Source organism: Lontra canadensis, unplaced genomic scaffold (genome assembly GCF_010015895.1).
Source record: "Lontra canadensis isolate GAN:19392208 unplaced genomic scaffold, GSC_riverotter_1.0 scaffold1, whole genome shotgun sequence".
NCBI lineage: Eukaryota > Metazoa > Chordata > Mammalia > Carnivora > Mustelidae > Lontra > Lontra canadensis.
The window spans coordinates 11,233,560-11,261,196 of NW_022630995.1; the positions used below are offsets into that span (position 1 = coordinate 11,233,560).

At 39.1% G+C, this 27,637-nt stretch overlaps 1 protein-coding gene across 1 annotated transcript; it reads right to left on the reverse strand.

Annotated features, from left to right (window-relative positions):
- Nucleotides 1–2,449: 2,449 nt before the first annotated feature.
- LOC116854170 (mucin-2-like) lies at nucleotides 2,450–8,833 on the reverse strand. Its single transcript, XM_032839765.1, has 2 exons — nucleotides 8,026–8,833; nucleotides 2,450–7,878 (listed from the first exon to the last, which is right to left on the reverse strand). The coding sequence occupies exons 1-2, from the start codon at nucleotides 8,831–8,833 to the stop codon at nucleotides 2,450–2,452; spliced, it is 6,237 nt and encodes a 2,078-aa protein (XP_032695656.1).
- Nucleotides 8,834–27,637: the final 18,804 nt, after the last annotated feature.

Consider the following 27,637-nt stretch of genomic DNA (forward strand, 5'->3'; position numbering starts at 1 on the left):
GTTGAAATGGGAATCTGGGTCAAAATAGGTTTGATGATTATAGTGCAAGTCTGTTCCAGAGAAAAATGGAGTCAGGTTTGCCTGGCCAAGATCTGGAGACCAGATAGCAAGGAAAGGAGGACAATTCTGCCAATTCAGACTCGAAGACTAGAAACTAGATGGAAAGGGAGAGGTGATTAAAAGGGGAAAAATCATTTTGAGAAAACTAAATTCCCAACGTCTTGGTAATGGCTCTTGTAGCTTGTGACTCATGCTCATTGGATAATTCATTAGTGTAGCTCAAATGTAACTCTTAAGGCAGTATTTTTCCAAACTGTGTGTTGTGGCACGTTAGTGGTGAGTGACTAGCATTAAATAATAAAAATAGTGTGTGTATGATATAAGATGTATTTCATGGTGCATCAAAGATGAAGCTGAAGAGTTTGAAGAAAATTATATGAAACGTGAGAACAGAAAGGAGCATTATTTAAAAATTAATCTTTTTCCATATAATGTACGATTTTAAACATATATAACTAAATAAATATTATGAGTAGGATATGATAATTTCATTTACATCTTTAGAAGTTTTTTATTTTAGTTCATAACTTCAGAAGCTTTTTGGGTGTCCTCTCACCTGGAAAATGTGGGAAGTATCTTACATCCAATTTCTATATGCAGGCATATATTCTAGTCAAATTATCTGTCCAGACTGAGGAGTTGTAAGCATAAAAAGGAAGTATTGGAAATGCATCTGAGTTGTTTCTTTTATGTGTGGCTAGATCTAATCATGCATTTATCATACATATCCTTTTAATTGAAATGGAGGGGCTCTTTGATTCTTTTATGTACAATAAATAGAAAGAAATGATCATTTCAAACATTTATTAGTTAGAGAAAGGAAAAAAGAGGGTTTTTTTGTTAGGTCTTTCCCATCACTGGCAAGCATTTACTTCTTTTTGGTAGTGTTAATATACATTGTTTATTAAAAAAGACCTTTATTGTACTTCATGCTTAAATAAAGGGCTTTGAATTAAATTTTTAGTGCTTGTTGCTGTTACGTTTGCTCTCTGAAAGATACACAATCATAGTCTTTGGGAGTGAATTTATGATTACTTATTTGATACTTGCCTTGATAACTCTTTAAGCAAATGCCATGAGTAGAAATTCAAGGCTGCCCAGCAGATTAAAAAAAACGTGATTTTTCATATTACTAAGTAATTATTATAATTTAAAATACACTATATGCTAGGCATTTTTAGTGCCTTTAATATGCTTTTACTAAAAATAATTAACTTTCATAAGACTTCATAGAAACACAGTTGTAGGGTAAAGAATAATATACTCTATGTCAAATTTTCTTATGTATAAATCATTTAATTCATTTTAGCATTATATCATCACCTTGTAAAAGGTTACCTTTATCCATTTCATAATTTTGAATGAATGACTAATCTGTGCCTGGTATTCCTCAAAACTACAAATTAATTTTAAAAATTATCTTCTCAGAGTCCAAATACTGTTGGAAATAAAATTAAAATCTCATTAATAATATATTTTCAATTTTCTAACATTAGTTTTCATTTTCATTAAATTTTTACTGCTTCTAGCTTATTCTTTCTGGACAACATTTTAATCTCATCACTCAAATGAACACAGGGTAAACAGTAGCCATGTGCATGTTTATGCCCAGTCTCATGTGAATGGGACCTCAGATTGCTTGCATTCTGCATTTCCTGTGGTCAGTATTGATTTTCAGACAACAATGTTAGATCCTTTTGATTTGTTTACACATTGTTATTGCTCCTTTAATGGATAAAGACTCTTTTATTTAGCATGTCTTTGTGGTACTAATAACTGGTAAGTAGTTACTTATTAACTTTTCTTCATAAATTATCTTGCTGGCAGTTTGATTACTTTAGGGTTGTTTATATTTCTTAAAGATTTACATGTGTGGATGTATGGGTATTTATCAAGTCCAGAGCACATTTATAGAATTCACTGGGTGATACGGAGAATTGGGTAAGTTTAGAAAGAGGTGTTGGATAAGATGTTTGTCTAAAGGGATTTCTTTGGTCAAATATGATTGCATTCTGTCCCAGTCCTGAGGCATCTATAATTCATCCACCAAAACAAGCACCATTAATGTTTAGGTGTAATTTCTTTAAGTCTTTCTTTTGGGTATAGATTTTAGGAAAAAGTCATCATAATTTGTACTATTTAAAGATAAGTCTTAATTTCATAGGTAATAGAAATGATTGTGTACTGAAATGAAATACACCGATTCTCTTTAAGTTTCCTTTATATTAGGAATAGAATGAAAATATTTTTAACTAGAAGAAAATTTAGTGTGTTTGAAAGAGTAGTAGGTCTAAGATTTTTGTCTGAGGTTAAATTTGGTTCAGAAATTTAACCCATGTAAATCATGGTCTAAGTAGTGGGGGCTATAGAAGATGATTAAGTTTGAGTCTCAGTTTCTGTAAAAATCATCTGAGGTGGGTTCATTTGTGTTATTCTCAGTGGTACCATCATTACCATCAAGTGTGGTTTCATAAAATGTGCTGGGGATAAGTGTTGAAGTGTCATCAGCTGTGATGATAGTATTGGTTGTCATAATAGTTGGAGTTGGTGTATGAGGAGGGTCAGTGTCATCAAGCGTGGAGGAAGTAGCTGTAGTAATACGGAAAGGAGTCTTGGGGGTGTCAGGAATGTTCTCTTTGTTGGAAACAGGTGTGTTGGATGCCTCAGCTGAAGTGATGTAGGGTGCTGCTGTGGTTGCTGCTGTAGTGGCAACAGGCATGGTGGGGGCTGGTGAGATACTAAAGGAAGGAGTGGTTGAGGCACCAGAGGTGGTGGTTAGGAGAACTGAAGTCATTGTGGCTGTAGCTGTGGTGCTTATAACAGCAGACCTGGTGGTGAGACCAGGTGTGGCAGTGGCAACCTGTCTGCCTATAGAAGTGACAGGAGTGGTTGTAGAAGCCGGTGTGGTGGGATTAGTTGAAGTAACCATGGTGCTGTGAGTGGCAGTGTGTATAGTGTTTGTAGATGCTGGGGTAGATTCCCCAGTGGTAGAAGAAGTTGTCTCAGAAAATATAGTGGCAGCTGATGTTGAAAAGAGACTGGGTGTGGTGCTTGTCTCTCTGGTGACAGTGGTGGTTGTGGGAGCATATGTGGTAGGGACAGATGTGGCACCAGAAGTAGTAGAGACATTCTGTGTGGTTGAGGAAGAAGATTTGGTCAGAGTAGTGAGGATGGCTGTGGTGGTGGCTGCAGCAGGTAAGCTGGTGGAAGGAACTGTGCTAGTGGCACTTTGTAGGGTGCGAGGAAGGGCAGAAATACTTCTGGTGATGGTAGCAGGTGATGAGGAAGAGACCATAGTGGAGATGATGGGCTCCATGGTAGTCACCCTGGAGGTGGCTATGGGGAGAGAGGTAGAGGCAAGTGTTACAGTGGCAGAAGTCGTGGTGTCAGCCTGAGTGGTGGTTGAGGGAGAAATGGTTGTAGTGGCAGGGATGGAGCTCATAGCACAGGGGATTGAGAGCGCAGCTGTGTTGATGGCTGACTGTGCGGAAGTAGAAGGGGCAGGTGTGCTTGTTGTAAGAGGTGTGACAGTGGCAGCAGATGAGGAATTGCCTTCAGCTGTGGAGGTGGCAACATTTGTGACAGTGGTGGTTGTGGTGGTAGGTGTGGTAGGGGCAGATGTGAGAGCAGAACTGGTAGAGACAGACCGTGTGGTGGATGAAGAAGGAGAAGGCGCTGAGCTGGCTGGAGCCATGCTGGCGGCTGCAGTGGATGAGCTGGCGGGAGGAGCCATGGTAGCGGCACTTTGTGAGGTGCTGGGGAGGCCAGGAGTACTTGTGGTGATGGTAGCAGGTGGTGAGGAGGAGACCGCCGTGGAGGTGATGGGCTCCATAGTAGTCAGGCTGGAGGTGGCTATGGGGAGGGAGGTAGGGGCAGGTGTGGTGGTGGCAGAAGCGGTGGTGTCAGCCTGAGTGGTGGAAGAAGGAGCAGAAGCTGTTGTGGTTGTAAATGATGTGCTGGCGGAAGTAGAGGATAATATCCTGGCTGTGGAAGACGAGACAGAAGTGCTTGTGTTAGAAGGAGAGCTGTTGGAGGTGGCAAGGTAAGTAGAGGTGGAGGCTGATGTAAAGGCAACAGATGTGATTGTGGTAGAAATCAGTGTGGAAGCAGTGGTGTCAGCATCCTTTGCAGTCATGACAGGATTGTTGGTGGCCACGGATGTGGTGCTTGTGGATGTTGCTGGAGGTGCTTCAAGTGTGGTGGAAGAAACCAAAATATTAGTGGCCTCAGCTGCTGTTGTGGTCAGAGATGCAGTGGTTGTTGCAGGAGCAAACATGGCTGTGGCGGCTGTGGTGATGGCAGAACTAATAGTGGCAGACTGTGTAGTGGAAGAGGGAAAAGAAATGGTTGTGGCAGCAAGGGAGCTGGAGTGATCATCAGTGGTGGTGCTGGGCTTTGAGGCGGTAGGAGGAACTGAAGAGGTTGTGGCAGGAAGAGTGGTGACAGAGGCAACAGTGGTAGTGTCAAGGTCATAGTCGGTAGTAGTGTCATCGAATATGCCAGAGCTCAGTGTTGCCATATCATCTGTGGTGAGCAGGGTCCTTGGTACAGTGTCAGTATAAGAAGTTGTGGTGTCTTCTGTGGTAGTAGAGCGAAGAGCAGAGGAGTCAGATGAAGTAGTGGAAATAGCATTCACAGCGGTTTCACCTGTGGTTGCAGTGGATGTTGATGCACTGAGGGCAAGAAATGTGATGGAAGCTGGCCGCGTGCTAGAAGATGTGGAAGAAGCTGATAAAGTTCTGGTGGCAGCAGGGGTGGAGACACCTGGGGTGGAAGGAGCAGGAATGGGGGTTGGAGAAGTGATTGCAGCAGCCTGAGGGGAAGTGTCAAAAACAGCAGTGGTGGTGTTGGCGAGGGAAGTGCTGGTGGCTTCAGTGGGTAAGATGGGGAGGAGGGCTGTAGCTGTGGTCACCTGTGTGGTGCTAAGAGGAGCAGACACATTTGTGGCAGCTTGGGTGGTGACAGAAGCAGCAGAGGAGGGAGTGGCTCTGGAAGAAGCTGTGGTAGGGGCCTCTGTGGTCATGGCAAGCATATTAGTGGCAGCAGAAGTGATACTTGTGGATGCTGCTGCTCCAAGTGAGGTAGATGAAGCTGATTGACTAGTGACACCAGAGATAGTGGAGGCAGCAGCTGTAGTTGGAAGCACAGCTGTGGAGGTGGCAGCTTGAATGGTGCTGAAAGGAGTGGAAGTATCTGAGGCAGCAGGCAGGATGGTGACCAGATCCGTGATAGTCGTAGAGGTGGTTGTAGGAAGAGCAGTAGAAACAGCTGTAGTGGCAGTGGGTGTGGCCAGGGGCACATCTTTGGAGCTGGAGGACTGTGTGGTGGCAGGTGGGGTATAGGAAGTAGCAGAGGTGAAGTCACTTGGGTCAGGTTGATAATCAAACGTAGTGTCATCAGGTGTGCTGGCGTCAGATGTTGATGTAACATGTGCAGTGACGAGGGTTGTGTCCGTGAATGAAGCTGTGGCATCTGTTCTGGTAGTCACATGCAGTGTATCAGGGATAGTGATAGTGGTGGAAGTAAGATCCATGGTTGTGTCAGGGGTGATCACTGTGGTTATTGTTCTAATAGCAGCAGGCATGCTGGTGAAAACCTGTGCTGGGGCCATGGGAGTTGCAGTGTCCTCAGCAGTGGATGTGGGATTGGTGGCAGCAGACGTGGGGGAGAGAGAAGATTTGGTAATGGAGGTAGAAGCAGCTGAAGAGGAGGTAGAAGGAGCAAGAGTGTTAAAAACAGCAGATGTGGCAGAGAGACCTGCTTTGCTGGGAGCATCCTTTGTGGGAAGAGGGGGTGAAGTGACTTTGGGGGCAGATGTGGTAGGGGCAGCTGGAGTGGCAGCAGATGTGTGTCTTGGTGATGCTGTAGGGAGAGAAGCCGTGTTTGTGGCTGGCCTCTGTGTAGGATCTGCAGCTCTTAAGGTGCTTCCGGCCAGAGCGGTAGTGGTGAACGAAAACAGTGTGGCTGTGCTGGCAGTTGAAGCAGTGGTACTAGCAGGTATAGTGGTGGTTACTATAGACTGGGAAACTGATTTTGTGAGAGGGGGTGTAGTTTTTGTCACAATTGTTGAGAAATTAGAAGCAGGAGTTGTTACTGAGCTGGTAGGCTTGATGACCTTCGTGGTAGTAGGAAGGGATTTAGTAGTTTTCCCTACGGATTTGGTCATTTGGGCACATTTTGTAGTAGAAGGGTTGGTGGAAGAGAAACTTGGAATTTCAGTCAGTTTGAGTGATATAGTGGCAGATGAACTGGTGTCAGCTACAGTATTAATAGTGGTAGTAAGTTTGCTGGTGGGTGCTTCGGGCTCAGTAGAGGTAGTCGGTTTTATAGTAAAAATCACAGGTTTTAAAGTTGTGGATTTGGTTATGAAGGCAGCAGGCTTAGAGCTGGTGATGGATTTGGTGGAGGAGATAACTTTGGTTGTGATAATAGGTGTAGTGATTGGTGTAGAAGGTTTATGAGTGCTGGAAGATTTGGTGGTAGGGGCTGCTGACTTGGCAGTTGTGGAGGATTTGGGAGTATTAGTCACAGGTTTGGTGGAAATAGTAGATTTTGTGGCTATAGCTGTTGGATTAGAAGTTGGGGAAGATTTGGTGATAGAGGCCAGTGAGTTTATGGTGGACTTTCTGCTAGTTGATGCAGGTGAAATGGCTGCAGAAGCTTTGGTGGTCACTAAAAACAGTCCTGAGGATACAGTTTTAGAGGTTGTTGGGTTAAGGTTTGTTGGCAGCTTTCCAGGTTGTGTGGTGTGAAGTACCCCTGGATGATGCTGCCGAAATCCAGGTTTAGGTTTCAGTGCTGGTTTTTGACCAGATCTGCATGGGCGAAGTTGGGGCTTTTTACCTGGTTGCTTTCCACAGTGTTTGTGTGAGTCAGGATGTTGGATGGGTTTATGTAGATGAAGATAAAGTGGGTTAGGGTGTTGTTTTTGTATAGCAGGATGCTGGAGTGAAGGCACATTTGGTCTAGGTATTGGTTGACCAGGGAGATGAAGCTGAGGACCTGGTTGGGGAGGTCTTAAATAACAAGGTGGATTCTTTGCCTTGCTGCTTTTCTTTTGCTTGGTTGCTTTTGCCTTAGGTTTTCTTTGGCCAGATTGTTTTCTTATTGGTTTACTCAAATGATGCCTTGAGGGCCCAGTCTGGTGATGTTTGGGAATATTTGGGCTAGTTTTTACTTGGCTTATTTGTTGCTTTATGATTGGATTTTTATGAAGTTTTTTTTGGCTGGATGTTTTCTTGGGACTTGATGGTTGTAGTTTGGTTTGACTATGACCTTTTCTTGGACCATTCAGAATTGAAGGTAGTTTGGGTACTTTTGGCTTTTGTTGAAATTTGTTCCTACAGGAAGGTTTAGGTTTCTTTGATAACTTTTTAGTAGTTTTGCCTGGCTGATATTTGATAATTCTAGGTTTTTTAAGAGCTGATGAGTTCCTATGATTTGAGAGTTGTTGGTAGCTATTTTGTAGCACAGGAGATTTTTGAAGAGGTCTTGATTGGCCATATGGACAGTGTCTACACACAGGTCTCTGTTGGCCAGGTTGCTTTTTTACCTTTTTGGTTCTTTTTGGTCTGTTTTCAACAGGTTTCAGCTTTCTAGATTGTTCAGCAGCACTTAGATGATATTTCCTTTGGTTAATTTTCTTTTGTATAGGAGTCTTTTTTGGACTAATTTGTCGTTCCTTGTTTGTATTATTATGAGGCTTTGATAGAGTATATATTTTATGTGAACCTACTGCTTGTGGTTTAGTTTGGTGCTGGCTATCTCCTTTACCAACTAAAACTGCAGGTGAATTAGATCTTTTTGGATTTTGCTGAACTTTGGTTATAAAGTGAGGTTTAGGTTTTCTTGGAAATTTTTTAACTGTTTTTCTTTGCAGAGATTTGGTTTTATTAACTTTTGGGGGAGCTGTTGAATTCATGTGATTTGGGAGAGAGTTGACATTTTGTATGTAATTTCTTTTACCGGGTTTGGGTTGACCAGGTTGGTGATGTTGGGGTCCAGTTAGGTCAGGTTTATGTTGACCAGTTTTCTGCTTTACCTTCTTACTTCTGTTGTTTCTATTTTCTCTAGCCTTAGGTTTTGAGATTGGAGTTTGTTTGATTTCAGAAATAATGAAATGATGTTTTCTCTGGTTGGTTTGCTTTTGTACTGCAGTTTTTGTTTGACTGGATTGGAGCTTGATAGTTATATTTTTATGAAGTTTTGATTGATCAACTATTTTTTGTAGTTTAGGTTGGCATCGACCAGTTCTCTTACCAGTTGAAGATGTAGATGATTTAGACTGTTTTGAGTTTTGTCGAACATTGGTAATAGAATGAGATTGGAATCTCTTTGCTAATTTTTTAGAAGTTTTTTTACTTTGGTCAGATTTGGTTCTTTTAAATTTTTGGTGAGCTGTTGAATTCCTGGGGCTTTGTTGCATTTGTTGGCTACTTTGTGGTATAGGAGATTTTTGATGAGAATTTGGTTGACCGGAAGAATGAGGTCCAGGTGTCGTTCTCACTAGCCTTTTTTGTCCATTTGCTTTTGTTTTTGGCTTAGAATGTCTAGTCTTTCTTATTTCGGTAGTATTGAAATGGCCTTTCCTCTGGTCATTTTGCTTTTTTGTAGAATTTCTTACCTGATGATGTTTAATAACTGTATTCTTTTGATGATTTGGTTGGCTGGGTATTTTTTGCTGGCCTGATATCTGTGGCTTTGCTTGTTGATGATCACGTAAAAATGAAGATACTTTGGTTTGGCTTGTGTTCTGCTGAATAATAGTCCTCATGGGAGATTTTGATTTCTTTGGTAATTCTTTAGGTAATTTGCCAGTATGAGATTTAAATTTGCTAGATTTTTTGTTAGTTGTTAATTTTGTATTATTTTGTGGTTGGTGGCTCCTTTTTTGTGAAAGAGATATTTGATTAGGTTTTGACTGACCAAGTTGATGGTTTCTAGGCCTAGATTTCTTAGGTCTCAACTTACTGGTTTGTTGTTTTGTCTCTTTAGGTTTGTTTTGTCTGTCAGGTTTGGGCTTAGGTTTTGATAATGGGGTGTGTTTTGTTTGGGAATTATTGAAATTATATTGTCTCTGGCTAGTGTGCTTTTGTAAAGTAGTTCTTATTTGAGTACTGGCATGTTGCTTCATGGTTTTATTTTTTGGAAATTTTGATTTACCATATGTTTTCTGTGGACCTAATGTGTGTTGCCTTGTTTGACGTTGGCTATATTTTTTACCAGTTGAAGCTGCAGATAACTTCATCAAATCTGAGTTCTGTTGGTTATTTACACTGGAGGGAGATTTAGATTGCTTTGGTAATACTTTAGGAGTTTCGAGTAGATAAGATTTGGTATTGGTACATCTATTGTGAGCTGTAATATCCATGTTATTTTGGAGTTGGTGGCTTTTTTGATGTGTAGATTTCTGACTAGTTTTTCGTTGGCTAAATTGATGGTTTTTAATTCCATTTAGGTAATTTCTCTTTGTAACATGCCGTTCTTTTGTGTGTTTATTTTGATTTTGTTCAGATAGTTTTGACTGAAATTTTGGTTGTTTAGGTATTCTTGGGTTACTTAAAAGGTTTAGCTTAGTTTTGGGCTTAACATCTCTTTGGGATGAAGGAAATTTGGATTGCTCTGCTTTTGAATGAGTGTAAGTATCCGTGAGAGGTTTATTACTTTTAATTAACTTTTGAGCAGGTTTACCTGCATCAGATTTCGTAGTTCTAGATCTTGGTTTAACTGGAAAATTTGGATTATTTGAGAGTTGTTGATTATTTTGTTGTACAGCAGAGCTTTGACTAGATTTTATCTTTGGAGATCTCTTTGGACCAGTGGGATTTAAATGGGCTTGGGAGCCTCCAGATCTTTGTTGTGCAGATGGATTTAGCTGAGTGGGGATCCTACCACTTTTCCCCAAGTAAAGTACTTGCTGGGGTGAAAATGATGTTTGTGCAGATGGATGCACTTGTCTATTTTTCAGCCTGTTTTGTCTCTCTTGTATTGTACTTGTCTATAGGGAAAAAAAAAAAAGGAAAGCATTTAGCATAAATAATCCTTGTTTAAAATTTTATGGATTCAAAATTTTGAATGAGAAAGTTTTCTTTATGCATTGCTAAAATTCAGTTATTATTGGATGATAGGGAAAACTTTTTTTCTCTGAGATAACTGCTGTATTGGGATTAAAACTTCGGTTTATTAGGAGGATGCTCCAAAAATCACATGGTGGCTACCAGCATGGAGTCACAGAACCTACCACATCTTGTACCCCTGACTGATGCTATGAAGTAGAATGTGAAACTCTTGAGTCTTCCATTAGACTGCAATGCTTCCAGTTCCTAGAGGGACTAAGGCAAATTATATTCAGAGCCATTAAAGTTAAGGGACTTGTCTGTTTTAGGTGCTCAGTATACTCTTACTGGAGAATATATAAGTAGAAATATGCTTTATATATTTATAAAATAGTATATATTTCTATTTCTATAAAGAGCCTCTCTTGTTTAGTAGCTTTCCAAAAAATGTAGATTTCCTTTCTGGAGGAACTCACCTTAAACTCCAGGCCTCAAAGAATGAGAAGCCCTTCGTCAAAAATAACTGATGTTAAGTGGAAACAAGGCACAACAATGACAACCAGCAGAAATAATAACAGAAGAGTTACACCTTTAAAGGACTTCAGATAATGAAATTATCAGACAAAAATTTAAAGATATATCTTGAACAAAATACAGGGAGCAAAATACCATGAAAACAACAAGGTAAATTTTAAAAGAAGCAAATTTTCTTCTAGAAAGGAAGAAAGAAGCCCAGTAATTAAACAAAAGAGCTCATTTAAATATATCCATATTTGGGGCGCCTGGGTGGCTCAGTGGGTTAAAGCCTCTGCCTCCGGCTCAGGTCATGATCCCAGGATCCTGGGTCCTCAGCAGGGAGCCTCGAGCCCCACATCGGGCTCTCTGCTCAGCAGGGAGCCTGCTTCCTCCTCTCTTTCTACCTGCTTCTCTGCCTACTTGTGATCTCCGTCTGTCAAATAAATAAAATCTTAAAAAAAAAATCCATATTTAACTACAGATTAGATACAACTCAAGAGAAAATGAGACTATGAAGAAGTTATCCAGAATGCAACACAGAGAGCAAATAAATGGACAATATAAAAAGTATTAAAATGGAAGATGAAGTGACAAGGACTAGGCTAACATAATTTTCTTGGAATATGATAGAGTTATTATTTTAAGAGATAATAGCTGGGAATTTTCTAGAACTGCTAAAAGATACCAACTCATAGATTTAAGAAGCCTGATACCAAATAAATACACAAAATGAAATCTCTCTCTGTGCATTATAGTGAGACTGTAGAAGAAACCAAACAGAAAATAATAAAAATAGCCTGAAAATGATAAAAGAAAGGACAGATTCCCTTAACAATGAAGGTGAATTTTCCTTTTGTTGTTTCCATTAACAACAGAAATCAATGCTTTGCTAACAGAAGAGTTTCATCCTAAAATTCTGGGCCTTATGATTATTTTGGACAAAGAAAGTGGTGCTAAATCTAGTTAAATCTAGTTAAACATTCCCTGTGTGCATGGTGGACCTTTGTGTACATGATCTTGTACCTCTCCTCTTTCCCATATACATGCGTTCCCTAGGTGAGTATTCTATTCTGCTGGATCACTAATGCCCTCACTCCTCTACTTTTCTATAGAGTTAATTCTTATCCTGTTTTTTTTCTAAGAATCTACCAAACATCTTCCATTCTTACTCTCACCTGATAGGTAACCTTGCTTCCTCCTTTCCTGAGAAAACTGAACAATCAGAGGAAGACTTCTTCTAACTCCCACAGTATCTACCCTCCTACCAGCATTTGCACCCATCTGCTCTCATCTTCCCATTTGTCACCATAGAGGTAAATCTGCTCAATGTAAAGCCAATCCACTTGTGCTCTAGATCCTACTCCTTATATCCTCAAAGATGTTGCTCTTGGAATTATTCTGCATCAGTATTTTGCTCCTCCGAAAATGTTTCTATCAGCATAAAACATATTTCTTTTATTTTTGGAAAATAATATTTATTTATTGTGTTTTAAAATTTTTAATTTTATTTACTTACTTTTTAAAGATTTTATTTATTTGAGAGTTAGTGAGAACACGAGTAGGAGAGGGAGGGCAGAATGAGAGGGAGAAGCAGACTCCCCACTGAGCAGGGAACCCAGTGCCTGCTGGGATACATCCCAGGACCCCGGGATCAGGACCTGAGCCAAAGGCAGATGCTTGATCAACTGAGCCACCCAGGTGCCCCTGTGGTTTTTAAAAAAAAATTTAATTCCTATAATATATTAAAATACTGGTTATATTAGTTTCAGGTGTACAGTATAGTGCTTCAACACTTCCATACATCACCCAGTGCTTATCATGACAAGTGTACTCTTTAATCCCCATTACCTGTTTCACCCATCCCCCTACCCACCTCCCTTTTGGTAATCATCAATTTGTTCTCTGTAGTAAACACACACACACACACACACACACACACACACACACACTCTTTAATGAATGTATCTTTTTTTTTAAAGATTTTATTTATTTGATCTATATATATATATATAGAGAGAGAGAGAGAGAGAGAAATAGTGAGAGAGGGAATACAAGCAGGGGGAATGGGAGAGGGAGAAGCAGGCCTCCTGCAGAGCAGGGAGCCCGATGTGGGGCTTAATCCCAGGACCCCGGGATCATGACCTGAGCCGAAGGCACACGCTTAAACGATTGAGCCACCCAGTTGCCCCTATAGTAAAAACATATTTTTTTACTTACTTTCCCCACCAGCTATAACACATTCCTTTGCAGAAAAACATCTGGAAAGAGTTAATTATTCTTACTCCAAATGTACTTCTCTTCTCTCTTAAACTCCCTTCAATCTTTCATCCTTACTCTTTACAGAAGTCATTGTTTTCAAGATAACTAGTAACTTCTATGTAGCTAAATCCAGGATCAATTCATAGTCTTAATTTTAATTGATCGGTTATTACATTTGAAATAGCTGGTCACTCCTTTTTGGAATACTTTTTTTTTTTTTTTTAAAGTTGCCTTTATGAATACTAGCTCTCTTAAATTTCCTCAGGGATGGTTCTTCCTTTCTCCCTGATGTCTCAATTTTGTAAGGCCTATGGTTCATCCTTGGGTGCTCTGGTCTTCTCTCTTTATACTCCCTTGGTCATCTCATTTATTCTCCTGCCACACAATTTTTTTTAAGTTAATTTTATTTATTTATTTGACAGAGATTGCAAGTTGGCAGAGAGGCAGGCAGAGAGACGGGGGGGGAAGCAGGCTCCCCATTGAGCCAGAAGCCTGACGTGGGGCTCCATCCCAGGACCCTGGGATCAGGACCTGAGCCGAAGGCAGAGGCTTTAACCCACTGAGCCACCCAGGCGCCCCTCATGCCACGCAAATTTATAACATCCTCCTGGTTTTTCCCCTGAACTCAGAATCATCTATCCAGCTGTTTCCTTGAAATCTCTACTTGAAATGTTTATTATTTATTTATTTTTTTAAAAAAGATTTGAGAGAGAATGACTGAAAACACGACTTTAAGGGATACAGCTGAGAGAACAAGTGAAAGTATGCCTCGTGTTTTCACTCCGGCGCATGCATAAGTGAACATGAGGAGGGATAGAATGAGAGGGAAAGAGAAACTGCAGCAGACGCCTTGAGGAGCTCAGAGCCTGACTCAGACCTTGAACCTTGATCCTACAAGCCTGAAATCATGACCTGAGCAGAAACCAAGTCAGACACTCAACTGCATGCACCACCCAGCGGCTCCTCTACTTGAATTGTTTCATAACAGTGTCATAATTATTACCTCAAAACTGAGCTTCTGACCTCCAAAACTTCTGGAAGTTTCTGGGCAAAGCTTTCTCCATCTAAGTTGATGACTACGTCCACCTTCTAGTTGTTTAGGTTAAGACTTTGGAGTCAAACTTGGCTTTTCTCTCATGTCTCCCATCCAATCCATCCTATTGGCTCTACTTCAAAATATATCCAGGATTTGATGACTTCTAATCATCTCTACTGCTACCACTGTGCCCTTAGCCATCAGCATCCTTCACTGCAGTAACTGCCTAATTTGTCTTCCCACTTTTGGTCATATCTTCCTACAGTTAATTCTTAACATAATAACTAGTCTGCTTAAAACAAGTCAGATCAATACAAAATAGAGGTTATTCTCAACACAACATCCAGTATGTTTAAAAGATAAACCAAATCATATCACAACTTCACTTAATATTCTCCAGTGTCTGTTGATTTCACTGAGTAAAAGTTGGACTTTTTACTATGATCTCTAAGGTATTGTGTGACCTAGCTTTCATTATTTTTCTGATACCATCTCACACTACATTTCCTCTCATTAGCTCAACTCCAGTCATATGGGCTTCCCTGTTCTTTGAAAACACCAGGCACATTACACTTTCACTTGTTCCCTCAGCTGTATCCTTTAAAGTCGTGTTTTCAGTCATCTTTTCAGAGGTGTTCCTTGGCTATCTGATAAAAAAACTTCGACTAATACCCACGTATACCACCCATCCTTACTTAATTTTTTCTCAACATTTATCACCACTAGCATATCATGTATTCATTTATTGTTTATTTTGCTTATTACTATCTCCCAGTGTCTAGAACGGTATGTTCTAACCTAAACAACTAGAAGGTGGACGTAGTCATCAACTTAGATGGAGAAAGCTTTGCCCAGAAACTTCCAGAAGTTTTGGAGGTCAGAAGCTCCAGAAAATAGAAATATGGAACCATCTTGAATTTTCAGAATATCGTCATTATTCAAATGGTGCATCAAACTGCATTTCAGCATTGAATATGGATTTGGATTTGGTTCATGGATTTGGTTAATTTTGTATTACTGAGTTACTGCTACCTCTGCTACTGTCAATTCTTATACTATTAGAGTTAGTATGATCAAAGCAGATATTTCATTGTATTAAGAATTGACTTTATGAAGTGGGATGTGAGAGTCAAAGGATTTAAGAGCTGATGATGATTTTTGATCCATTAGTGCAGAATGTCCTGAGAACATAGTCTCCAGTCTTGAAAACAGGTCCACCATTTACTGAGGTGTTCCAAGAAATGGGCTCATGTTTTATTTGCATTGGTCACTTAATTCTCAAAACAACTCTAGGAAGTAGGCAAAATTATATTCATTTATAGATAGAGATACTAAGAAAAAGTTCAAGCAACTTGTTTGCCAGTAAGTGACAAAGCTAGGATTTGAAAACATGATTTTCTGACTCCAAAGCATCTGTTATATTATTGCAGACAATCTAAAAATAATATATTTTTCTCCAAAAGCTCCACAAGAAAGAAGAGAAAACTTTTTTGTGGGAAAAGCATCTCTTCTCTAATATAGTCTTATTTTTTGTTAGTTCTGTGTGCTTCTCTGGGAAATTAATTAAACTGTGAAACAAGAATAATGGAGTAAGAGAATTACAAAGTTAATATTTTAAAAAATTTATTCTTTCCATACTGTAATAGATATAGTTAAATTTCTGAGTAGAAATAATATGAACCATAGTATTCAGCCATTATGTTAAGACAAACATTCAATTAATTTAAACCTATGGTCAAGTGAGTGAATGTTATTTGACATCAAAAGTTTGGAAGAAAAGTCTAGAAATACCCATTAGAGGAGGCCTGGCTCTTCTAAATAGGACTTAATGAATTCTTTATCAAAAACTACCACATATACCAAATATATAAAAACAGCATCACTGACTAATTACTAATTACTTTCATTAAAAGCATATCAGAAATTCATCCTATCAGAGTGTCTGAAAATTTTTTCTTAACTTGAAAAATCCAAAGTTAAAAGAACTGAGTCTGAGTCTTTCGGAAGCCTCTATTCAGAATTACTAGTACTTACTCTTGCAATATCCTTAATTTCTGATGTGGTCAAAATACTTGTAATGGATTCTTGTCAGTGACTGAGCATCTTCATGATCCAGGAATAAGTGAAGACTGAGGAATCAAATAAGAAGAACCAGTGAGGCAATGTGGTTTTTATAACCTGTTGTTTTTCCTATCCCATTCTTTTTAATGATAGGAAATATTTTGCTGGAAGAGAAGGTCACAACTGGATTGAAGGGTTCTGTTTAAACAAAAGAATAGATGGTTGTCATTCACTTGTTTGACAGTTGTATTTTTTCTTCCTTCCTAATGAACAGTTGTGCTGTGGTTCACCCTGTCAGGGTTTTCCAAGTGTGCAAATTAGGTTTTTGGGAGGGTTTGGTAATCTATGTGCCTGAGGGGGTTGCAAAGCACCCGGGTATTCATGATTCTTAAGAAGACCTCATGGTTTTAGTTAAAAAAAAAAAAAGAAGCCTTTTTATGCTCATTTTATCCAAGATACAATATGCAAACTGGAAAAGAACATAAAAAGGATTGAAGGCATAACAGTGGTGTTATAAAATATTAATGATAGGAGCTTATTTTATTTGTTCTGTAAATCCCAGGACATTGTTTTATTTTGCAACTACCTTGGTATGGCTTTTATTGTAATAATGTATACATCTGTCTGGCTTGGGTAGGGACATGCTTGATGTCCTGCTCTCCTTTGTATCGGCCATAGCTTCTAGCATGGAATATTGTGCAAATCAGGCACTTAATATCTGTTTGCTGAATCTGATTTTATTATATCCTACAGATGACGCTATTTATTTTAGAAATGGAAAATATAACTTCAGGCATGATTCATTGGGTCACATTCTGCTGTCCTATATTTCAAAAATATGTAGAGGAATACTTGGAATATTAGATGTACAATTAAAATAGAAATTATTCATAGATTTTATGCCTATCGTTTACTTCACTTTTGGGGCTCTGTCACTTTTCTTTTTTCTCCTGCTTCTCACATAATATTTGACTACTTATCCATCAAAATGAGACTTCTCAAATTGTTTTTATGAGCCATCCTTGATGAGATTACCAGCAGTGTAGACCTCTTCTCGCTCTTATCTTTTCATGCTTTAATTATTGTTTAGTATCCCCACAATTTAGTCCCCTGTCATAGTTCCTTATGTATCTCTCTTCTCTCACATTTTTTTCTTGCATCTGGTAGTCCATGGTTTGTAGTCGAAGTGTCAGTGAAGGATATCTTGAGATATTTTCTCTTCTGTTTTCACGAGAGTTTCCTAGTTACCAAAAATGGGTCCATAGCTTTGATTTGGGGAATCCTTGTGCTCTGAAGTCTATGAACTCTGATGTTACGCTAATGAAATTTGTTAGAGTACAGATTTGCCTTGTTTTACTAATGTCAACATGTATTAATCTAAAGTTATTAGTTAAAATGCAAACTCTTACATTAGGACAGGTAGTAAATATATGTAATCCACACTAAATGTTATTTGGAATTAGATATTTGGGAAGAGATGACAAGAGATGTCTGCTAATGATGTTAAATGTTGAATTGTGCCCCCCATAGTATATACTCAGTCCTATCACTTAGTATCTCAGAGTGAGATTTTCTTTGGAAATTGGGTCATTGCAGATATAATCAGTTAAGATGAGATCATACTGGAATAGGATGAGTCCCTTATAATCCATTATGACTAGTGTCTTTATAGAAAGATGTCCATGTGAAGACACAGGGAGAATGCCATGTAAGGACAGGCAGACATTGAATTATGCTGCCACAAGCCAAAGAATATTTGGATCTACCAGAAACTAGAAGAGGCAGGTTTCAGAGGCAGTAGGCAGGACTCTGCTGACACCTTAATTTTGGACTTCTAACCTCCAGAACTCTGAGGCAATACATTTTTGTATTTGAAGCCACAGAGAGTGTAATACTTTTTTTAGGGCAGCCCTAGGAAACTAATGCAAATGAAGATAGAATTTCTTAATAGATAATATCACCATGAATTCTTTGATGCTTTTCTCTTCACTAATGTGCGTGTATGTGTAAAAAATCCTCAGCAACATTGCTGTATTTATTAGCCATTGGAAATAATACGTTTAAGGGTTTGAACCTGGATCTATATACAAAGCCCACTTTCTGTGGTTTTGAAGGACCCACCCAAGTGGAATCTTTCCTCTCAGATCTGTCCGAGAGTCTTGTCAGTCCCTGTGCTTAGGCATTTGCAAGACCAGGAAAAACAGAAAAATGAGACAGGGAGGGGCCATGAGAAGACTCTAGTGGCTGTTATGGCTTTTCTCATTTTGGATATCAGAGAGATGGTCATGTCTGGAATGAGATATTTTGCTCAGACAAAGGCCACATAGTTTCTCCTGATGCAACTTGGCAGTTGTTCTTGTATATCTTTTCTTCCTGAAGAACTATATTGTGACTAAATGAGTTGGGTTGGCTGGAGTATGCAAGTTATGTTTTGCATCGGGCTTTTATTTTCTGTGCAAATACTTGTAGATATTTGATGGTGTTTCAACCTATCTTCTGTTCAAATGGAGACATTGGTGTTGTAACCAGAGTTTCTTACAGAATTGCCCAGTTGCTCCAGGATATTATTTAACATCAGAAAATCTGGCTTCATTATATCCTCAGCAGTTTGTGGAGTGACAAAACTTATTCATGCAGTAAGCACTTACTGACATTTTCATAGGTCATTAACCTTTGGTATATGTCACATTTTCTCTTAGCATACTATTTGATAGCATTTCTTTCAGTTTGTTTTCTCTCGTGATTTAAAGTTTATAGTTAAAGGATCTTGCATACTATCTCTTTTAGACATTTGTATGTAATCTTCTAAGTACTTTCCTAGAATCCCTTTTTAAAATTAAACTTCATCTGTCTTCTTACAATATTCTGTCCTTTGTTTAAAAATATGCCTGCCCACTGATGACACTCATCAGTTTTCTTTTATTTTTTATTTTTATTTATTTTACTTTATTTTTTAAATTATTTTTATTAACATATAGTGTATTATTTGCCCCAGGGGCACAGGTCTGTGAATCATCAGGCTTACACATTTTGCAGCACTCACCATACCACATACCCTCCCCAGTATCCATAACCCAACCACCCTGTCCCTATGCACCACCCCCCGCAAGCAACTCTCAGTTTGTTTTGTGAGATTAAGAGTCTCCTATGCTGTGTCTCCCTCCCGATCCCATGTTTTTCATTTTTTCCTTCCCTACCCCCAGGAACTCTCCACCCTGCCTCTCAAATTCCTCACATAAAAGAGATCATATGATAATTGTCTTTCTCTGATTAACTTATTTCGCTAAGCATACTACCTTCTGGTTTCATCCACGTCATTGTGAATTGCAAGATTTCATTTCTTTTGATGGCTGCATAGTATTCCATTATAAATATATATACCACATCTTCTTTATCTGTTGATGGACATCTAGCTTCTTTCCATAGTTTGACTATTGTGGACATTGCTGCTATAAACATTCAGGTGCATGTGCCCCTTCAGATCACTGCATTTGTATCTTCAGGGTAAATACCCAGTAGTTCGATTGCTGGGTCATAGGGTAGCTCTATTTTCAACTTTTTGAGGAACCTCTGTGCTGTTTTCCAGTGTGGCTGCACCAGCTTGCTTTCCCACCAACAGTGTAGGAGGGTTCACCTTTCTCCGCATCCTCACCAACATGTGTCATTTCCTGACTTGTTAATTTTAGCCATTTTGACTGGTGTGAGGTGGTATCTCATTGTGGTTTTGATTTGTAATTCCCTGATGCCGAGTGATGTGGAGTGCTTTTTCATGTGTCTGTTGGCCATCTGGATGTCTTCTTTACAGAAATGTCTGTTCCTGTCTTCTGCACATTTTTTTCTTTCTTCTTTTTTTTTTTTTTAAGATTTTATTTATTTATTTGAGAGAGAGACAGTGAGAGCGAGCATGAGCAAGGAGAAGGTCAGAGGGAGAAGCAGACTCCCAGTGGAGCTGGAAGCCTGATGTGGGACTTGATCCTGGGACTCCGGGATCATGACCAGAGCTGAAGGCAGTTGCTTAAACAACTGAGCTACCCAGATGCCCTTCTGCCCATTTCTTGATTGGATTTTTTGTTCTTTGGGTTCTGAGTTTGGTAAGTTCTTTATAGATTTTGGATACTAGCCTTTATCTGATGTGTCGTTTACAAATATCTTCTCCCATTCTGTCAGTTGTCTTTTGGTTTTGTTGACTGTTTCCTTTGCTGTGCAAAAGCTTTCGATCTTGATGAAGTCCCAGTGGTTCATTTTTGCCCTTGCTTTCCTTGCCATTGGCGATGTTTCTAGGAAGAAGTTGCTGCGGCTGAGATCGAAGAGATTGTTGCCTGTGTTCTCCTCTAGGATTTTGATGGATTCCTGTCTTACATTGAGGTCTTTCGTCCATTTTGAGTCTATTTTTGTGTGTGGTGTAAGGAAATGATCCAGTTTCATTTTTCTGCATGTGGTTGTCCAATTTTCCCAACACCATTTGTTGAAGAGACTGTCTTTTTTCCACTGGATCTTCTTTCCTGCTTTGTTGAAGATTAGTTGATCATAGAGTTGAGGGTCTATTTCTGGGCTCTCTATTCTGTTCCATTGATCTATGTGTCTGTTTTTGTGCCAATACGATACTGTCTTGATGGTGACAGCTTTGTAATAGATCTTGAAGTCTGAAATTGTGATGCCACCAACTTTGGCTTTCTTTTCCAATATTCCTCTGGCTATTTGGGTTTTTTTCTGGTTCCGTATAAATATTAGGATTATTTGTTCCATTTCTTTGAAAAAATTGATGGTATTTTGATAAGGATTGCATTAAATGTGTAGATTGCTTTAGGTAGCAATATTTGTTCTTCCAATCCATGAGCGTGGAATGTTTTTTCATTTCTTTGTGTCTTCCTCGGTTTCTTTCATGAGTACTTTATAGTTTTCTGAGTACCTGTTCTTTGCCTCTTTGGTTAGGTTTATTCCTAGGTATCTTAGGATGCAGTTGTAAATGGGACTGACTCCTTAATTTCTCTTTCTTATGTCTCGTTGTTGGTGTATAGAAATGCAACTGATTTCTGTGCATTTATTTTATATCCTAACACTTGACTGAATTCCTGTATGAGTTCTAGCAGTTTTGGAGTGGAGTCTTTTGGGTTTTCCACATAAATTATCATATCATCTGCAGAGAGTGAGAGTTGGATTTCTTTATCATTCGGATGCCTTCTATTTCTTTTTGTTGTCTGATTGTTGAAGCTAGGACTTTAGTACTATGTTGAATAGCAGTTTTGATAGTGGACATCCCTGCCATGTTCCTGACCTTAGGGGAAAAGCTCTCAGCCTTTTCCCATTGAGAATTCTATTCACTGTGGGTTTTTCATAGATGGCTTTGATGATATTGAGGTATGTATCCTCCATCCCTACACTTTGAAGAGTTTTGATCAGGAAAGGATGCCGTACTTTGTCAGGTGTGTTTTCAGCATCTATTGAGAGTATCATATGATTCTTGTTCTTTCTATTATTAATGTATTGTATTACATTGATTGATTTGCGGATGTTGAACCAACATTGTAACCCAGGCATAAATCCCACTTGGTTGTGATGGATAATCCTTTTAATGTACTGTTGGATCCTACTAGCTAGTATTTTGGTGAGAATTTTTATATCCATATCCCATCAAGGGTATTGGTCTGTAATTCTCCTTTTTGATGGGGTCCTTGTCTGGTTTTGGGGTCAAGGTAATGCTGGCCTCATAAAATGAGTTTGTAAATTTTCCTTCCATTTCTGTTTTTTGGAACAGTTTCAGGACAATAGGTATTAATTCTTCTTTGAATGTTCGGTACATTTCCCCTGGGAAGCTGTCTGGCTCTGGGCTCTTGTTTATTGGGAGATTTTTGATGACTTCTTCAATCTCCTTACTGGTTATGGGTATATTCAGGTTTTCTGTTTCTTCCTGGTTCAGTTTTGGTAGTTTATACATCTCTAAGAATGCATCCATTACTTCCCGATTGTCAGATTTGCTGGTGTATAGTTGCTCATAATATGTTCTTATAATTGTTTGTATTTCTTTGGTGTTGGTTGTGATCTCTTTCACTCCTGATATCACTAAGTTGGGTCCTTTCTCTTTTCTTTTTGATAAGTCTGGCCAGGGGTTTATCAGTCTTACTAATTCTTTCAAAGAACCAGCTGCTAGTTTTGTTGATTTGTTGTACTGTTCTTTTGGTTTCTATTTCATTGATTTCTGCTCTGATCTTTATGACTTCTCTTCTCCTGCTGGGTTTAGGCTTTCTTTGCTGTTCTTTATCCAGATACTTTAGGTGCAGTGTAGGTAGTGTACTTGAGACCTTTCTTGTTTCTTGAGAAAGGCTCTATTTGCTATATACTTTCCTCAAAGGACCACCTTTGCTGTGTCTGAAAGAGTTTGGACAGTTGTGTTTTCACTATAATTTGTTTCTAAAAATTTTTTCAATTCTTAAATTTCCTGGTTGACCAATTCATTCTTTAGTAGGATGCTCTTTAGCCTCCATGTATTTGAGTTCTTTCCAACTTTCCTCTTGTGATTGAGTTCTAGTATCAGAGCATCATGGTCTAAAAATATGCAGGGAATGATCCCAATCTTTTGGTACTGGTTGAGACCTGATTTGTGACCCAATATGTGATTTATTCTGGAGAAAGTTCCATGTGCACTAGAGAAGAATGTGTATTCTTTTGCTTTGGGATAGAATGTTCTGAATATATCTGTGATGTCCATCTGGTCCAGTGTGTCATTTAAGGCCTTTATTTCCTTGTTGATCTTTTGATTAGATGATCTGTCCATTTCAGTGGGGGGGGTGTTAAAGTCCCTACTATTATTGTATTATTATCAATATGTTTCTTTGATTTTGTTATTAATTGGTTTATATAGTTGGCTGCTCCCATGTTAGGGCCATAGATATTTAAAATTGTTAGATCTTTTTGTTGAACAGACCCTTTGAGTATGATACAGTGTCCTTCCTCATCTCTTATAGTGGTCTTTGGCTTATAGTCTAATTTGTCTGATATAAGGATTGCCATCCCAGCTTTCTTTTGATGTCCATTAGCGTGGTAAATTGTTTTCCACCCCCTCACTTTAAATTTGGAGAGGTCTTTGGGTCTAAAATGAGTTTCTTTTAGACAGCATATTGATGGGTCTTGTTTTTTTATCCATTCTGATAGCCTGTATCTTTAGATTGGGTCATTTAGCCCATTTACATTCAGGGTATCTATTGAAAGATATGAATTTAGTGCCATTGTATTGCCTATAAAGTGACTGTTACTGTATATTGTCTGTTTCTTTCTGGTCTATTACTTTTAGGCTCCTCTCTCTTTGCTTAGAGACCCCCCCCTTTTTTTAAGATTTTATTTATTCATTTGACAGAGAAAGCGAGAGAGCACAAGCAGGGGGAGAGCAGCAGTGGGAGAGGGAGAAGCAGGCTCCCCACTGAGCAGGGAGCCTGATGCGGGGCTTGATCCCAGGACTCTGGGATCATGACCTGAGCTGAAGGCAGACACTTAACGACTGAACCACCCAGGCGCCCCTAGAGACCCCTTTCAATATTTCCTGTAGGACTGGTTTGGTGTTTGTAAATTCTTTTAATTTTTGTTTGTCCTGGAAGCTTTTTATCTCTCCTCCTTTTTTCAATGACAGCCTAGTTGGATATAGTATTCTTGGCTCCATATTTTTCTTATTTAGGGTTCTGAATATATCCTGCCAGTCCTTTCTGGCCTGCCAGGTTTCTGTGGATAAGTCTGCTACCAATCTAATATTTCTACTATTGTTTGTTACAGACCTATTGTCCTGAGCTCCTTTCATGATTTTCTCTTTGTTACTAAGACTTACAAGTTTTACTGTTAGATAAAGGGGTGTGGACTTATTTTTATTGATTCTGAGGGGGGGGGTTTCTGTCTTTGTCTTCTGGATTTTGATATGTGATCCCTTTGCCATATTAGGGAAATTCTCTGCTATAATTTGCTCCAATATACTTTTTGCTCCCCCACCCCCCGGGAATCCCAATTTTTCTAATATTATTTCATCTTATATTATCACTTATCTCTCAAATTCTCCCCTCGTGGTCCCATACTTGTTTGTCTGTCTTTTGCTGAGCTTCTTCATTCTCCCTATTTGGTCTTCCATATTACTAATTCTCTCTTCTGCTTCATTTATCCTAGCAGTAAGAGCCTCCATTTTTGATTGCACCTCATTAATAGCTTTTTTGATTTCAACTTGGTTAGATTTTAGTTCTTTTATTTCTCCAGAAAGAGATTTTATTTCTCCAGAAAGGGATTCTCTAATATCTTCCATGCCTTTTTTGAGCCCAGCTAGCACCTTGATTATCATCATTTTGAATTCTAGTTCTGACATATTACCCATGTCCATGTTGATAGGTCCCTAGCCATCGGTTCTGCCTCTTGTTCTTTTTTTGTGGTGAGTTTTTCTGCCTTGTCATTTTATCCAGATAAGAATATATGAATGAGAGAATAAAATACTGAAAGAGTGGTAGAGACCCCAGAAAAATATATGCTAACCAAATCAGAAGAGACCCAAAAGCGGAGAGAGAAGAATTGGGGAAAAATAAAAAAAGTTTAAAAAAATAATTAGACTGGTGAATAGAACAGAGCCACCCACTTGATTTTGGGTGTATTCTGGTCTCTTAAAAGAAACTACCTCCCAAAATTTTAAAGAAAGTAAAACTTACATATATATGAAAATAAGGGTAAACACGAAATATGACTATAATGATGAAAATTAAAAAAGATTCTAAAAAAGGAATTGATAAGATAAATTGGCTGGGAAAAGAAAAAAAAAAGAGGAGAGAATGTGATTGAGCTGGAGAGTAGAACAAAGCCATGTGCTAGATTTAGGGTATATTTTGATCTATTAGAAAAAGTTGTATCCCAAAATTTTAAGTAAAAAAACCCTATATGTATACAAAAAGTAGGGTTAAATACAACAAAGGGATAAAATATGGTATAAACAATGAAAATTTTTAAAGATTTTTTTAAAAAAAGTATTGATAAGTTAAATAGGTAAAAAATGTTAAAAGAGGAAAAAGTTAAAAATATAGAATAAGAACAAAACAAAATTAAAAAAATTTAACATTGCAAGACTAAAGGTTCATGGAAAAAGGCCATGAATTTTATGTGTTGCTGCTTTCCTGTAGCTCTGGAGTTCTGTAGTTCTTGCTGATCGGTGAACTTGTTCTTGGTTGGATGTTATTGCTAATCTTGTGGGGGAGGGACCTGTTACAGTGATTCTCAAATGTCTTTGCCCTAGGCAGAATTGCAGCATCCTTGCCACTGGCCAGGCTAAGTAATCTGCTAGCGTTTACTCTTGGTAGCTTTTGTTGCCTGAACGCTTTCTGTAGAGCTTTAGAGGAAAGGAATGAAAATAGAGGCCTTCCAGTCTCTGGCCGGTAGGAGCTGAGAGCTTGGGCCCCCACTCCTCAGTACTCCTTCAGATGAAAGCAGTCAATCCCCTCCCTTTCCCTGGTCTCCAGCTGCACTCCGAGCTCACCCAGCTTGTGACTGACTGAGTGTTTTTATCTCTGGTACACAGCACTGTTTGAAGTTTCCAAACCCAGCAGATTCCTGTCAGGTGCTCCCGTGCCTCTCCTCCTGGAGGAGGAAGGAAGCGATCTCTCTGGATCTGCCACTTGTGGGGTCCCTGCTTGAAGAGCAGTGGCGTGACTGTGCCTTGGATCACGGTTGAAGGTAACCCCAAGCTGAGAGCTCACTCCTCAGCTCTGTGTCTGTAGCTGGCTTCCCCATTCCGATACTGGCAACTCTCCTGCACTCAGGCATCCCTGGTCTTTCTGTGACCCTGTGGGTCCTGAGATCACACTGTCCCCACGAGGGCTCCACCTCCTCTTAGCCCCTGGAGCAATGTCCTTTGTGGAGCAGACTTCTAAAAGTTGTGTTTTTGTGCTCTGTGCTTTCACTGCTTGCCGGGAGCTGGCCCCTCCCTCAGTGGTCTATCTTCCTGTCACTTCAGATTCACTTTTCTGTGTGTCTTTCCTTCCAGAAGGTGGTTAATTTTCTGTTCCTAGAATTTCTGCTCTTCTTATCTTCTGTCTCCTGTTGAATTTGTAAGTGTTCGGTTTGGTTTGATAACTATCTAGCTGAACTCCTGGGACCTAATGATATTTCAGTCTCCTACTCCTCTGCCATCTTGCTTCCTCCTCCCAGTTTGGTTTTAGTAATTTACATTTGTTTACTACTTAGTTATGTAGCGGATTTAGTATCTTTCTAATTGTTATATCCTCTGTAGTTCTGTAGCACTTTGGATAGAACTTTATTGTACAGTGTAGAAGTTCTGCATATTAGTTGGAGTGGTGTTACTTTGTAAATAGAACTCAATATAAATAATGGCTCACAAGGGAGAATCATTTATTTAATATTGCTGTTCTGGGTCAGTGGGCAGATTTATTTCATGTGGTGATTCAGGAACTCTGACGCCTTTCATTTTGTAGTCCCATCATCTGCTAAAGACCCATCAACACCTTTATGAAGGTGATTAAAGAGGAATTGTGGAGGAAACAGTAGACTGACCTCTATGAGCCTTTGCCTGGAAATGACTACCTCACTTCTGCTCACATTCCATGATGTGGGACTCAATCATATGACCAACTAATAGCAGGGGACAATGGGAGATGTCTAGGTGTGCCCAAGGAGAAGAGGAAATAGTTATTGTTTGATGGAGAGCTATCAATGTCTTCTCTATTTGCTGAATTAAAATTTATTTTATGAGACCAAAACTGTGTAGACTTAAGTAATGGAAAAATATTTCCTTGTATTTATGAAATGTCCACTGTGTTTCAGACAATACTCTAAGCATTGGTTTATATCAGTCAAATAAGATAAAAAAAAATCCTGGGCACCTGGGTGGCTTTGTGGCCTCTGCCTTTGGCTCAGGTCCTGATCCCAGGATTCTGGGATTGAGCCCCACATCGGGCTTTCTGCTCAGCAGGGAGCCTGCTTCCTCCTCTCTCTCTGTCTGTCTCTCTGCCTACTTGTGATCTCTGTCAAATAAATAAATAAAATCTTTACAAAAAAATCCCACAAAATAATTGACCACAGACATATGAAAAAATGCTGAACATCACTGGGCATCAAGGAAATACAAATCAAAACCATAATGAGATACCACTTCACACCAGTCAGAATGCCTAAAATTAACAAGTCAGAAGACAACAGATGTTGGCGAGGATATGGAGAGAGGAACCCTCTTACACTGTTGGAGAGAATGCAAGCTGCTGTAGCCACTCTGGAAAACAGTATGGAGGTTCCTCAAGAATTTAGTTACCCTACAACCCAGAAACTGCAATACTAAATATTTACCTCAAAGATACAATGTAGTGATCTGAAGGGGCACGTGCACCCCAGTGTTTATTTTCTCTAAAAATTTTTAAGACTTTTTATTTTCAAAACATATAGTAATGAATATGTGGGTTTGTTTGTTTGTTTTAAACATATGATGTATATTTGGTTTCAGAAGTACAGGTCTGTGATTCACCAATCTTATTTAATACCCAGTGTTCATTATGTCACATGCCTTCCTTAATGTCCATCACCCAATTACCTCCTCCTTCCACCTCTCTCCCCTCCAGCAGCCATGTTTGTTTCTTATGATTAAGAGTCTTTTGAGGTTTACCTTCCTCTCTGGTTTCATCTTGTTTTA

Excerpts from the sequence above, each read along its gene's own strand:
- LOC116854170 (XM_032839765.1), bottom strand. The coding sequence starts at position 8,833 with ATGAGGACTATTATTCAGCAGAACACAAGCCAAACCAAAGTATCTTCA. Across the intron at positions 7,879-8,025 it reads ACCTGGTCAACCCAAACCCG|TTCAGCAAAATCCAAAAAGA; the intron begins GTAAAAGAAATT and ends TTATAACCAAAG.